The following is a 16,279-nucleotide window of genomic DNA, read 5'->3' on the forward strand; positions in this document are numbered from 1 at the left end:
TCTCTTCAGAAGTTTCAATAGCTGTGCTGTTCCCTCAGATGGTTATGACTCAAATAGGGTTGTAAAACACTGCTGGTCATTGGGTTTTCAGAAATGGAACCTTTGACATAACTTGTCATTCCAATATACTAATCCTCATGCTGAATACCCTTATTTGATACTTGCAAATTAACATTTATATTGGCTTTATTAATTAAAGGTTTAGTGTCCAACATTCATGTATTAAAATTTCAATTTAAATTAAACCAGAGTTAGTGAAGTATTCTGCTCAAGGGAGAATGAAATGTTAATGAGGACTATTCTGTATTTCCTTTTTTTCAATATCATCTTAATTTTAGCTACCATGGTATCTGACTGTAGCCTTCAGGAACATTGCAATAAACATGAGTGATGAGGTAAGATATTAACAGTCTTACATTTTAAAATGGAATCTAGTAAGCAGTAGGGATCCCTTATGGAGAAGAACTTAGATGTACAATACCAAATGAATTCATCCAATCCATAGCGCTCCCCCCAAAAAGCCTAAAATAATCCTGTATTTCAATGATTCATTCAACCAACATTTGTGTAGTTAATAGCAATGAAGTTTAAAATTTATTTCATAGAAATTTTGAAATATGTGGGACACCTCGATGGCTCAGTCAGTTAAGCATCTGCCTTTGGCTCAGGTCATGATCCCAGGGTCCTGGGATCGAGTCCTGCATGGGGTTCCTTGCTGAGTGCGGAGCTTGCTTCTCCCTTTGCCTGCTCTGCCTGTCTGCCTGCCGTTCCCCCTGCTTGTGCTCTCTCTCTGACAAATAAATAAATAAATAATCTTAAAAAAAAGAAATTTTCAAATATGTAGCACAACAACTGCATTGAAAATGTGAAGGATGCTATAATCTCTAAGTCTGATATCTCACCATATCAATGAGGTCTTGAATCACCATGAGATGTGAATTTTTCATGGCACAGTCATTTTTGCTTTCATCCCAAGATTTCTTATCTTCAGCAATCCAGTAACATTTTCCCCCATGTAGCTTCCAGTCTTTAGAGGGGCATGATTTATGAACAGTGGAAAAGTTGAAAGAAACTAGAAGGAAAAAGGTAAGTAATTAAAAGAAACTCAGAACTGTATCCCTAATACCGTATACAGATGAAAGCCTCTCAAAATTTGTTAAGTTATGGTCTAAAGCTTTTTTTTTAGATTTTATTTATTTATTTGAGAGAAAGAGAGTGAGAGAGAGAGAGAGAGCAAAAGCAGGGGCAAAAGGATAGGGAGAAGCAGACTCCCCTGCTGAGCAGGGAGCCTGACACAGGGCTGGATCCCAGGACCCCAGGATCACAACCTGAGCTGAAGGCAGATGCTTAACCAACTGAACTACTCAGGCACCCTTGTCTAAAGCTTTTTTTGACAAAAGTATGTGGTTTTCTCAAGGTGGATTTGGAAAAAATAAAGATTAACAGACTTGGGACCATGCGTATATTCATTTTTTCTTCCTTTCTTTCTCTGTTTAAATTATTCACTTAAAAATATATCATGTTCTGGAACACTACATCAAAAACTAATGATGTAATGTATGGTGATTAACATAACATAATAAAAAAATATATCATGTTCTCTATCAGCAAAACAATGTACCATGCACTAAGATCAATAAGTGAACGTCCAAGTTTCAGGGAGATACAAATTTTAAAGGAAAAGTAGAAATTAGAGATTTTAATTAGTGATCCACCAATGAACCAGACATTTTGGGAGTTATATATCACACTGGAATAATTCTTCTTTGGCAAAAATTGTGCAATAGGTGGCCCCCAAAACTCAAGAAAGATTGATCCTTCCATACTCAAAAGGATCTTGACATCCAAAAATGTGCTTGTAATGGGTTGTTTTTAATTTATAGTATTTGCCAATAGATTTAAATGATGACACAGAGGCATCCTGTATATACCAAAACTTTACTGCCCCTCAAATAAATATCCTTTAAAAACACACACATACCTATTCACACACAATGACCTGAAGCCACTGAATCGTGAACAAAAGCAGGCAGATTTTGGAGGGAAAGTGACACTTGAAATAGGTGTAGCAAAGCAAAAGTTTCTCATTTTTACACATTTTAGCTTAAGATAGACCAATGTTGGAGGCCATGTAGAGTGAATAAAACTTCAATAGCCAATCCGCAGTCTTTCTAGCCTAAAATACCAGAGAACAGAGTTTGGGGCAACCACAGATGCTAAAAATGAAGGGCGAATCCCTTAAATGAGAAAACATAAAGGATGTGCACCAAGTTCTATGGCTAAAATTTTTCCAAGTTCCTGGCTGATGCATGTGAAAGTTACATTCCAGCTAAGGATTGAAAAACTGATTTGAGATTAGAGCTGGTGCCCAAAAGATAGAAATTAAAATTTGAGTCCAACTATACCAACTTCCTGCTAAAATAGGAAAAATCAACATTTTTTTGGAGAAGTACATCAGAATCCTTAAATTTCTTAGCATCACTTTCACAATGTCCAGGGCACAATCTCAAATCACTTAATGTAAGAAAAACCAGGAAAATATGACCAATTCAAAAGAGAAGGGATTCAATGCAGCCCAACAGGAAATGATGCAGATATTAGAATTATCCCCAAATATTCTAAAGCAGCTGTTCTAACTACGCTCAAGTACATAAAAGGAAATACGCTTGCAATTAAAAGATACTTCCAAGAAATAGAGAATTTTGAATTTCATTAAGAAATGAAATTTATAATTGAGAGATACATGATATGAAAATTTCATTAGATTGGCTTAAAAGCAGAGAATTAGAAGAAAAAGTGGTTAGTGAACTTGAAATTGTCCAATATAAAAAACAGGGGAAAAAAGTTGGAAAAAATGTAGAGTCTCAAAGATTTGCAGGACAATATAAAAATATCTAACATGTATGAAATTGAAGTCCTAGGGATGTCTAGGTGGCTCAGCCGGTTAAGCATCTGCTTTTGGCTCAGGTCATGATCCTAGGGTCCTGGGATTGAGTCCTACATCGGGCTCCTTGCTCAGCGGGGGACCTGCTTCTCCCTCTGCCTGCCGCTCCCCCTGCTTGTGCTCTCTCTCTCTGACAAATAAATAAATAAAATCTTTTAAAAAATACAGGGAAAAAGAAAAGAAATTGAAGTCCTAGAACCAGAGGAAAGAGAAAATAAGGGAAAAAAAGGATAATAACTAAAATTTCTCCAAATTATTTAAATTTATAAATTTATACTTTCAAGAAGCTTATCAAACCCTAAGCAGGATAAATATGAAGAAAATTATATGTAAAAATGAAATAAACTGCTTAAAACCAAAGATAGAGAAAAATCTTGAAAGCAGAGAAAAATTGCATGCCATTTACAGGGATATGATTATTTAAAAAAACCCTCATTCTCATCATGAATTATGGGGGAACAGAATATAGTGAAAAATATCTTTAAATTGTTGAAGGAAACTAAGAAACAGACTCTTAACTATAGAGGACAAACTGATGGTTACCAGAACGGAGGTGGGTAGGGGGATGAGTGAAGTAGGTGATAGAGAATAAAGCACCGGGTACTGTATGGAATTGTTAAATCACTGTATTGTACACCCAAAACTAATACTACACTGTACTTTGACTAACTGGAATTTAAATAAAAACTTAAAAAAATTGTTTAAGGGAAAAAATAACTGTCAACAAAATATTCTATATCCAATGAAAATATCTTTTTAAAATCATGGCAAATTTAAGACGCTTTCAGATAAAAGAAAACTAAAAGGATTCATTATCAAATAGTCAGTACAATGAATGTTAAAGGAAGTTCTTCAGGCTGATGGGAAATGTTTATAAACGGAAACTTTGATATTGAAGAAAGAACAACATCAGAAATGGCAAACATACGGGTAAAAATAAAAGCGTAAGGTGAGCAACGTACATTCAAAAGACCTTTGTTCTTGCTTTCAATATTAAGTCCACACACTTGTCTCGTTTGTACAGTTCTTCTTTAGATTGATATAATACAACCAAATCCAAACCTTTCCAGACAATAATGCCAAAGACATGCTGTAATTATAACTAAAGACCCAGCAACAATGCAACCGAGACTTTCAAGAACATATTTAATAAGAAACTACTATATTTTCACTTCTATATTTCTGATAGTAGCTACTTTGACTAAATAGTACCAACCATTTTTGTATCATGGAATATTAAAAAAAAATTTCTAAAGTATAGCAAGATAAATAAATAAAGTCTACAGTCTACCAATTAACCACCTGGATCTTTATAGCTCAAGAACCTTAATACATACCAATGTTAGGGCACACTGTTGAAAAAACTCTCTTCTGAAGATAGTTTTGCTATAAGATAATTAGATCCTAAAAGAATTAGATTAAAAAATATTGCTTAGCTTGTAAGAAATAAGGGAAATAGCTAAAGGGAGGTACTTAGCTACAGGTGGAATGCGGAAGTGTTTCCATAAGTGAGTTCATAAGGCAAGGTTCCCCTCAAGGCTAATGATTTATATCAGTGCTAGGGTCATAAGACTAAACCTTGGATTCACCAAAAGGTGATGGAGTGAGTCAGTGAGACTGATTAGTTCAGGGTCTTCAAAAGTGCCTCAAGTCATCCAATCATTAGCTCCTCATTGCCTCCCTGCAGATGAAAATGTAAATAATTTTTGCAAGAAAATATATTTTTTTAGCAATTCCATCAACTGAAATCATTCAAATTAAAGTAAAAATATACCAAATACTTTTAAAAACATGCAACATAGCAGGAAATACAAACAGCAGATGTGGTCATGAAAGACTTTAGGTATTTAAAAAATCATATGTATCATAAATAATAATGTTTTAAATTATTTAAAAAATAAAAGAATAAGTAAAAAAAAGATCAGATAATAGGACACTATCAAGAGCTAACAGGCTCTTAGGATTGAAAACTCTGATCATTGGGGGTGCCTAGGTGGCTCAGTCAGTTAAGCCTCGGACTCCTGGTTTCAGCTCAGGTCATGATCTCAGGATCGTGAGATCGAGCCCTGGGTCCAGCTGTGCTTGGAGTCCGCTTGAGGATTCTCTCCCTCTGCCTGCCGCTCCCCCTGCTTGTGTGAGCTCTCTCTCTCCGACAAATAAATAAATAAAATCTTTAAAAAAACCCAGCTTGACAGAACTTAAAGCTAGAGTTTTATTTAATACCACTACTACCACCTCTGTCGTAGGTACAGTACACTGCAACGCTTTTGCTTTGGGGATAACGTCTTACAAAATTTGCCCTCATAGTCACACAGGTTGAAAAAAATGAACATATGTTGTATCAGGTAGGTTTTAGAATGTGGTCAAGGGGGCTTGGAAATATCAAATCCAATTTAATGTTTTAATGAATTCCCAGAATTTGTATGTACTCTACATTATGGACTGGTAAGTCTTTCTAATAGAATTACACCTGGATGTTCAAAAGAAGAATGGTATATAGTTTTTCATATGGAATTAAGAATTAAATTAACAGATTTAAAAATGTAATAAAAACCACTGGAAAAAAAAGAGAGCAGAAAGGCCAAATAATTGTTTTCTTGACTTTTAAAAGTGTGCAAATATGAGAGAGCAAGAGAAAGGTTAACATAAGATCACCATTTACAATTGTTTTGCATGTAATAACATTACCTGGTAAGAAAAAAAAATAGTATAATCATGAACTTTAAGAATGAAAATATTCTGACTATATTCTGCACTTGCACATGCCCCAATAGAAATAAAAATAATAAAATGCAATTATTTCAATGAAATACCTTTTCAAAAATCTAGAACTCTTTATAAGCTCATTTTTTTCATTTGCCTTGGATCGTTGAATATTTTTGTCATGGACTATAATGGGTCCATAAAAAACAATGATCTAAACCATCCCTCTATAGTGGTAGAGGAATCTCTCTTTTCAGATATATTACAGTAAAACCAATGCTACTGTACATGTCTGGTTACTCAGGAATCAGACAATATAAAATAATGTTACCTGTTGAGGTGATTGTTCTAGATTTATTTTCCCCAGTACAGAATTTCTCTTTTGATTCATTTTCCACTGTATTATGTCTTGCAGATTTGAACTGGGTAACTGATGAAAGAAGAAACATATTTTCCTAATTAAATAAAAAAGCATAAAACCATTGGGTTCTAGTGACTCTCTAAAGTTCAATAATGTAGAAATTCTATAGTAAGTTAAATAATTAAAAATTTAAGGGGGAAAAACAACACTATTTTTCCAAGATTTGAACTTTCCTTTGCATTCTTATTAATTTTATTAATGTCAACTTTAGCAAAAATGAAAAAAATATGATCTGGGACCAGTGGGATATTCGCCTAATTTTTCTCCTGGAGTTTTCATATTCATTTTAATAAACACAAAATAGCCAGCTGTGGACATAAGCTTCATTTGGATAGTTTGTGCTTAGTGAGATATTGTTAAATTATATCCAGTGTCACCTGATTCAGGGGGAAGATTTTATATGCTTTGGTTTGTTTCATAATTCTGTTTCTTTCAAGATTCTGCATGTAAATGCTGCATATAGGTTGTGTGAGCCCAGAGTACTTTTTCTCCAAAGAGGAAAGTATCTTTTTTTATGAATATCTTTTTTTATAATTTTAACTGAAATTACCTTTGGCAACTTTTAATTTCAAAATAGGGTGTATTAGGCAATTGAATCTTTAAAATGTATTTTGGTAATGGATGTATTAGTGACAAACAAATATATTTTATTAAAAAACTGTCATTTTAGTAACAAACAAATCTATTACCTTAACAAAAAATATATAGAAGAGATTTTTCATTCTAATTATTTTTGCTTCCCTCTCCCTTAATTTTATAGCTGCAATTAGACAATAGGTTATGTTAAACTAGTCAAATAACTTATCTTTCTGGGGCTTAGGGTGTTCATCTCAACTAGAGGTTCGACCTGGACTTCTAGCTCTTTCTAGTTCTAGAATTCTACCACAGTGCCTATCTATTTGTAACTTCCAATGCCATTCATATTTTTAAAATTAATTAATTAATTTTTAAGTTAACATATAATGTATTATTTGTTTCAGGGGTACAAGTCTGTGATTCATCAGTCTTACACAATTCACAGCGCTCGCCATAGCACATACCCTCCCCAATGTCCATCACCCAGCCACCCCATCCCTCCCACCCTCCTCTACTCCAGCAACCCTCGGTTTGTTTCCTGAGATTAAGAGTCTCTTATGGTATGTCTCCTTCTCGGATTTCATCTTGTTTCACTTTTCCCTCCCTTCACCTTGTTTCTCAATTTCCACATATCAGTGAAATCATATGATAATTGTCTTTCTCTGATTGACTTATTTCGCTTAGCATAATACCCTCTAGTTCTATCCATGTCGTTGCAAATGGCAAGATTTCATTTTTTTGATGGCTGCCTAAAATTCCATTGTGTATATATACCACATCTTCTTTATCCATTCATCTGTTGATGGACATCTAGGCTCTTTCCATAGTTTGGCTATTGTGGACATTGCTGCTATGAACATTGGGTGCATGTGCCCCTTTGGATCACTACATTTGCATCTTTGGGGTAAATACCCAGTAGTGCAATTGCTGGGTCATAGGGTAGCTCTATTTTCAACTTTTTGAGGAACCTCCATACTGTTTTCCAGAGTGGCTGCACCAGCTTGCATTCTCACAATGCCATTCATAACTGCTAATATCATTCACAAGGGTTCTTTGACATAAGCAGGTATGCATTGGCCTGTTCTAGGGTTTCATCTGGAAACCTGAATTCCTTGGAATATATACAATCTGTAGATGACCTTTGTTCTATAGATATATGTGAAGAACTTTTCTCCAAGCATTTATTCAATAATTAAAATATTTGCTATCTGAATATTGGATTATGCTGTTATGTCCAAAGTACATGAGTACAATTTTTAAATGCTGCATTTAGCTGATTAATTGTAGGCAAGTTTCTCACCTATTGATACAAGATTGATAGTGTCCAGTAGTAGCTAATATGAATAAACTTACACAGAAATATACTACATAATTTCATTTCCTTTCATCTGAATGTAGTTTTAGAGAAGCTTATATTTAGCTCACTATCAAACTGCATTGTGTGATTTGGACCATAAAATATAAACATAGTCCTGACTTCTCTTTCCTTTATCAGTTCCTTTGAATCCATAATGACATCACATGCTGAAGTTCTATGGAAATATCTCTAATTTTAATTTTTTCAAATTTCATACATTTTGTGAAGTTGTCCTGTATCGTTCAAGAACCACTTGAACAGCAAACACAATTACAACAGGTCATTAGAGAAAAATGCTTCAGGATAAATGAATAATTTTGATAATTACTTACCCAAAATGCTCAGCACAATTACTGTTACAAAGAGGATGATGATCGTTGCACATCCAACTTTCAGGAAAATTCCATGATGGTGACGATCTACAAAATTGGATAAATTGGACAGATAAAATTGGATAGTAAGCCCAGCAGGTAATTCCTGATATGGTTAGAGATAAGAAGGAGCTGAATAAGCTTTCTTGGTTATCATGCTTCGAAGTTAATTTCCTTTGAAATACATAGACCCAGCTTCTTTTTGCTCACATGCACACACACACAAAGAACATGTTTGGTTTTCTGGTTTGTGAAGAGGGGACTTATAAAACTGAGTGGATATGAATTTTTGTTTGTGGGTTCATCATATGTGTTCCACAGCATTAATCTTACAATGATCTACTCTCTACAGTCCTAAGTTTTTATATAAGACTGAAACCCTCCAGATTCTCTAATAAGTTTATTGACAACACCCACCTATTTGGATTGATCCATTCTTTTCTCTTTTATGTAATGCACCTACTTAAATAGTGATACATAACTATAATTTCATACATTTCATTCATTTTTATTTTAAAATAAAAGTACTCTTAGGGATTACCTTGTCCAACATCTACAAATTTATGGGAATATTCAAGTCCACAATCACACAGTTATTTGATGACAGAGCTGAGATTAGGCCTCAGCTCTCTTGACTACCAAACGAGTGGCTGGTTTGCTCTCCATACTATCTCATTGCCTTTTATTACTCAAAAGATAATAATAAATCAGAAAAAGAAGCAAGAATTATTAGCTTTGGCTGATAGTTAAACCAACAATCTCTAATCCAAAATAATTGCAGTGTATCAATTCCACTAGATATATGATATATACAAACATACATACAATACACTGAGCAAGTAATAAAATAATTGATGTTGAAATACAACCAATTATAAAGTCAAGCATCAAGACCAATTAACCTAATGCTAATCTATTATTATAGAGTACTTGTTCTATGTTCAAATTATTACTGTTGTTAAATAAAACATCTTTCATGGAAGCTTATTAATTCTCAGAACATAAAATATCCATGTATTTTCATTTATCATGTAAAACAATGCAAATTGTGCCAGTTAAGGTAATTGTAAGAAGAAGATGATGGTATCCCTACATATGTTTTTAATATAAACAACTAAGTTTACAGACCTAAAAACTTACAGAATAAAATTTCAGATTTCATTAAAAGACTGACTTAAGGGATATTAGGTCATTCTTTTAGGCCCCAGTGTAAGATTTATGAAAAGCATGAATTTCTCAGTGTTAACCTGGGTATTCTCAGTGGAATCACACATTCCCACTGATAATCTGCTCAATTTCATCATGACAGCCTTCTTTGTTTTATCTTAGAGAACCAATGAACCTATAATATCTATTGAATATTTCATGAGATCCATTTATTTATTTTTCCATTTATACATTCATCCATTTACTAAGCATCTTCTGATTGCCTTCTATATACTTGGTACTGTGTGAGATGTTGGAAATATGAAGATTAAGAGATTAGGGAAACCGTCTCAGCACATATGAGGCTCTGAAGTGGTAAGGAATATGGTAACTTCAAGGAGCAAAGAGGACAATAGCCAGAGCAAAGTAAGAAAGACATAGGGAGTTAGAAGAGGAAGATGAGGGTCATGTCATAGTGTATGTAGGGCTCTGTAGGACATGACAATTTGGTGTATCAAATAATTCTTTCCCTCTACAGTGATATGACACATGAGAACGGAAGTTTTATTTATCCAACCTTAGGGATATGCAATGAAAGAGTAAAAAATATTTGACTTCTTGTCACAAGCACCATTGTGGGTAATCCCCAAATCTCTAAACCAGGAAGGAAGTAAAGTTCTATGTAAACAAAAAGGAAATCAATCAACTTTTTTCAAAGAAATGGAACAAATAATCCTAAAATTTGTATGGAACCAGAAAAGACCCCGAATAACCAGAGGAATGTTGAAAAAGAAAAGCAGAGCTGGTGGCATCACAATCCCGGACTTCCAGCTCTATTACAAAGCTGTCATCATCAAGACAGTATGGTACTGGCACAAAAACAGACACAGAGATCAATGGAACAGAATAGAGAGCCCAGAAATGGACCCTCAACTCTATGATCAGCTAATCTTCAACAAAGCAAGAAAGAATGTCCAATGGAAAAAAGACAGTCTCTTCAACAAATGGTGTTGGGAAAATTGGGCAGCCACATGCAGAAGAATGAAACTGGACCATTTCCTTACACCACACACAAAAATAGACTCAAAATGGATGAAAGGCCTAAATGTGAGACAGGAGTCCATCAAAATCCTAGAGGACAACACAGGCAGCAACCTCTTCGACCTCAGCCGCAGCAACTTCTTCCTAGAAACATCACCAAAGGCAAGGGAAGCAAGGGCAAAAATGAACTATTGGGACTTCATCAAGATAAGAAGCTTTTACACAGCAAAAGAAACAGTCAACAAAACCAAACGACAACCAACAGAACGGGAGAAGATATTTGCAAATGACATATCAGATAAAGGGTTAGTATCCAAAATCTATAAAGAACTTATCAAACTCAACACCAAAAGAACAAATGATCCAATCAAGAAATGGGCAGAAGACATGAACAGACATTTTTCCAAAGAAGACATCCAAACGGCCAACAGACACATGAAAAAGTGCTTAACATCGCTCGGCATCAGGGAAATCCAAATCAAAACCTCAATGAGATACCACCACACACCAGTCAGAATGGCTAAAATTAACAAGTCAGGAAATGACCGATATTGGCAGGGATGCGGAGAAAGGGAAACCCTCCTACACTGTGGGTGGGAATGCAAGCTGGTGCAACCACTCTGGAAAACACTATGGAGATTCTTCAAAAAGTTGAAAATAGAGCTACCATACAATCCAGCAATTGTACTACTGGGTATTTATCCCAAAGATACAAATGTAGGGATCCGAAGGGGTATGTGCACCTGATGTTTATAGCAGCAATGCCCACAATAGCCAAACTGTGGAAAGAACCAAGATGTCCATCGACAGATGAATGGATAAAGAAGATGTGGTACATACAATGGAATATTATGCAGCCATCAAGGGGAATGAAATCATGCCATTTGCAACAACATGGATGGAACTGGAGGGTATTATGCTGAGCGAAATAAGTCAATCAGAGAAAGACATGTATCATATGATTTCACTGATATGAGGAATTCTTTTTTTTTTTTTTTTTTTAAATATTTTATTTATTTATTTGAGACAGAGAGAATGAGAGAGACAGAGCACATGAGAGGGGGGAGGGTCAGAGGGAGAAGCAGGCTCCCTGCCGAGCAGGGAGCCCGATGCGGGACTCGATCCAGGGACTCCAGGATCATGACCTGAGCCGAAGGCAGTCGCTTAACCAACTGAGCCACCCAGGCGCCCTGATATGAGGAATTCTTAATCTCAGGAAACAAACTGAGGGTTGCTGGAGTGGTGGGGGGTGGGAGGGATGGGGTGGCTGGGTGATAGACACTGGGAGGGTATGTGCTATGGTGAGCGCTGTGAATTGTGTAAGACTGATGAATCACAGACCTGTACCTCTGAAACAAATAATACATTATATGTTAAAAAAAAAGAAGAAGAAGATAGCAGGAAGGGAAAAATGAAGCGGGGGGAAATCAGAGGGGGAGACTAACCATGAGAGACTATGGACTCTGAGAAACAAACTGAGGGTTCTAGAGGGGAGCAGGGTGGGGTGATGGGTATTTAGGAGGGCACATACTGAATGGAGCAGTGGGTGTTATATGCAAACAGTGAATCATGGAACACTACATCAAAACCTAAATGATGTAATGTATGGTGATTAACATAACATAATAAAAAAAAAAAAGGAAATCAAAACCTGGAATGCAGAATTGAAAATACTAGTTTTGTTGCTTGAAGTGAGCTAAAATAACTTCTAGGAAATTAGACTAATAGTATGAGAGTTTTTATGGGTGGGAGAATAAGAAAGCAACTCTAGTCCACATTATTTTTCAAATTAAGTTCTGTCTTCTCATAGAAAATGAGGGGTGCCTGAGTGGCTCAGTCGTTAAGCGTCTGCCTACAGCCCAGGTCATGATCCCAGGATCCTGGGATCAAGCCCCGCATTGGGCTCCCTGCTTGGCTGGAGGCCTGCTTCTCCCTCTCTCACTCCCCCTGTTTGTATTCCCTCTCTCACTGTCTCTCTTTCTCTGTCAAATAAATAAAATCTTTAAAAAAAAAGAAAAGAAAATGAAAGCACCCAGTCTAGGGAGAAAAGAAAGTGGATAAGCTTTTATTGGGCAAAGTCAGAGAGGTAATGTTTAAAAATAAGGAATAATATGCTTTTGCAGCCAGAGAAAACCACACCTCAGATTCATTTGGTAACTGCAAACTAAAAAATATAAAAGAAGAAATATGTTCTTTGGAAATGTAGAAAAGCAAAACATTATATTCATTCCACAAGGGCAAATGCAATGAGGAGATTTAAATTATGTAAACATTTTATATAAACTTTATAATATAAAAAACTCTTATCCTAGAGAAAAGAAGAGAAATGCAACATGAAAATTTCCCTAATACTTTAAAGGATAAAAAACACACTGAATATGAAAACCTATCATCCTTGAGGTTGCTTGTGTTTAAGGTACAATGTTATCTTTAGCTATATGCCTTTTTCTTTGTATTTCACAAATATTCCATTACTCAGATGTTCATTAATTCTAAACATCATGAAATAAAATACTAGCATTTCATGTCTCCTTAGTTCGGTTTAACATTGTTATCCTATCAATATGCAAATTTCAAAAAGATAATTAACAATGTGAATTATAGCCAAGTGCTTTTTTCCTTTGTGTAAGTGAATTTATCATATTATATTAAAAGGAAATATATAATCAGGGGTACATAAAGCTGTAAAGAAAGGGGTCATAAATATAGATGTCACTGTATGAGTATAAGTGGTCACTGTAAGAAATAAAAAGAATAGAAAGGCTATGAAAATCAAAAGCATAGTTCAACTCATCCCCCTGCTCACCTCCCCTCCAGTAACCCTCAGTTTGTTCTCTATAGTTAAGAGTCTGTTTTCTGGTTTGCCTCTCTCTTCTTTCCCCCCTATGTTCATTTGTTTTGTTTTTTAAATTCCACATATGAGTGAAATCACATGGTATCTGTCTTTCTCTGACTGACTTATTTCGCTTAGCATAATACTCTCTAGCTGCATCCACAGTGTTGTCTGTAAGTGATGAATCACTAAATTCTACACCTGAAACTAATATTACACTGTATTTAACTAGCTGAAATTTAAATAAAAACTTGAAAAAGAAAAGAAGAAAATAAAATTACAATTAACTTTGTTTCATTAAAAAATTCACTCTTATTTTTGCATTCAATCAATTTTTCTTAGAATCTAGTCTTCTAACTATTTTTAGTAAGACATAAACAAATGCAGGATAGAAATAAAGGAGATTAAAGGTAAAATATTAATTTTTAAAGGACCTCTAAAGCCAACTTACCAGATTTCTGAAGTGAGGATGAATTTTCTAAAGAAAAATTCCCATCAATTTTAATATCAGCATAGACTATATCTCCAGCCATTGCACATATTAAAAAGAGAGAGAAGACCAAAAATGATGTTCTACTGAAGGGAGTCTCAGTTCTGCAAATAAACTTCTGGTGAAGTCAAATAATCTGCTCTCCCAAATTTGGTGGATTTCCTCTATGAATATAGGACAAAAGCAATGTGCTCAGTCTTACCAATCAAGGTAATAGATTTTTGAACACTTCATGGTATGGAAGAAAACTACTATTCATCCAGCAGTTTCTTGCTCTACAGTTTGTTTTCTAGGTTTGGAATAATTTTAACGTTTAATACCACAGAAGATATCATACCGCTTTTTTCTTCTATGAACTACTTCCTCTTTTAGTTCAGACATATATTCTCTGGTAGAAACTCTGATCATTCAGCATTTTCTCCAAAGTGGAATAGCAATTTGGAAGGGAGGACAAAAAAAAAGGGATTTTATTATGGAGGTGATAGAAATGCATCTTCTCATCTTGAAATGCATTGCATTTACCTAGGTATTACCTTTTTTTTTTTTTTTTAACCTAGGTAAAAATTCCCTTAAACCTCTTTCTTCTCTCATGTGGTTTGTAATATTAACATCAAACTGAGTCAAAGCATGGATCCTGCAGAGGATTTCCAAGCTGAAAAATTATATTTGAGACAGAAATAAACTCTCTGTCAAAATAACTCAAGGTTGTGTCATAAAAAAGAAATCTTATGTTTAAATAAGGTTCATAGAATTTTCCTCTTGAGTGCAATATAGAAAACAATAGATTTTAATCTCCTGGCTCTTCTAAAGCTCCATTAATATTATATTAAAGGAATAAAAATTTAGAAGTCTAAAACAATAATGAAAAAGAAGTGAATTCTAGACAGATAAGGAAAAAAAATCAGCCACTTCCCAAAAGATAGAGATATGATAACTGATGAAACAAAGCAGGAGAAAGTGAAGTAAAAAATAAGCAGAGGGAAATACCTGAGGAGGGACCAGCCACCTATGAAACCCTCATAAGACTCAGAGCTCAGAAATGTCAGATATGAAAAATGACAGGATGCATTAGTTTATAACTAGTAGATTAATTGAAATTCTGCACATGGAAGAGTTGATTTCCTCAACATTCATCCAAATACATTGCATAGAATTATTTAAACTGCAGTCATCCTTACCCCCTCAGATCCAAGGAATTTTATCTATGTTAATCAAATAGCTAGAGAACAGACCTTGGTTTACTGGCATCAAGTGTTCCCTCAGTATAATGGCTAAACCCACTAGGCTTCTGACATGGATGGGCTATGTATGGGTTGACCTCTGTCTCTCAAGACTGCTATGGCACTTTTTCTTCCCTGGGTTGTTCTAACACTTTATATGTTGATCTGCATTTTATACATGAAAAACTGACTTTGAGAGGTTATATGCAAATAGTTGCATAACCAGTACATTTTCAGAGTGAGGATTTGAACTCATATCAAACAGTCCAAAGCCCACACTATGATGCGATAATGCTTTCTAGATTTTGAGAGCAAGCATCACATTTTATTATTCTTCTTTGTTATATCCATCCCTCAATCTATGCCTGAAACATAACAGACACTTAGTAATTATGTGTTGGATTACCAAAACAGTTAATGCTATGTTGAATTTTATTACTGTACTCTTAATATTTTTCCAGAATGAAAGCAATCATTTTTGACTAAAAAGCAGACTTCTATTCATATGAAAAATATTATTGAAGGTTTAACCATAAAAACCAAAAGAAATAGTAGCATGTAGAGAATCTATTTAAGTTAGGTAATAAATCCTTGGGATCTACACATTTAATATTAATAATCTGTCTCCTCTCTATGTCCAAAATAAGTAACCAGGGTATGAGTTATGAAGTAATCTCTAACTTTGTTGAGATTTAACTTTGATTGTCATTATTCTTGTTGGTTGGGCTCACTTAGCCAGAAAGACCATTTTATAGACAGTCAACTTGTGGATTAGTTAAATAATGGGATATTAAAAGTAGTTGTGCCTTTGCAATGTGTGTCATTAAATAATAGAAATAAAATATGTCCAGAAACAAAATAGAGCTGTTCAGCTAAGTACTCTAGATTCATCTAATATTCATCAGTAAAGGCATGAAAGAATAACAGCTTAAAATGATCTCAAACTTGGTGGCAACTTTCCTAGTCTATAATTTTTTTGAACGTTGAGTTCAATTAAGCATTAATGATTAAAATATGTGGTGTTCAGTTATCATTATTGATGGATACCAGATCTAAGTAATTAAATATTATGCATTTGAAATGTGCCTTATTATTGTCCTAACTTTAATTATTTTATTAATCATGGTTCTGTGCATGGATTCCAAATGGAATCCTCAATCTTGGCCTATTTTCTGGA

General features: G+C 34.6%; 1 protein-coding gene across 1 annotated transcript; it reads right to left on the reverse strand.

The window, feature by feature from the left end:
- Positions 1-884: 884 nt before the first annotated feature.
- CLECL1 (C-type lectin like 1) lies at positions 885-14,290 on the reverse strand. Its single transcript, XM_032390763.1, is given in 4 exon segments — positions 885-1,072; positions 13,844-13,977; positions 13,979-14,110; positions 14,220-14,290. Coding segments are annotated over 4 exon segments (525 nt in total).
- Positions 14,291-16,279: the final 1,989 nt, after the last annotated feature.

This window comes from Phoca vitulina, unplaced genomic scaffold (assembly GCF_004348235.1).
Source record: "Phoca vitulina isolate PV1807 unplaced genomic scaffold, GSC_HSeal_1.0 scaffold59, whole genome shotgun sequence".
NCBI classification, from domain to species: Eukaryota; Metazoa; Chordata; class Mammalia; order Carnivora; family Phocidae; genus Phoca; species Phoca vitulina.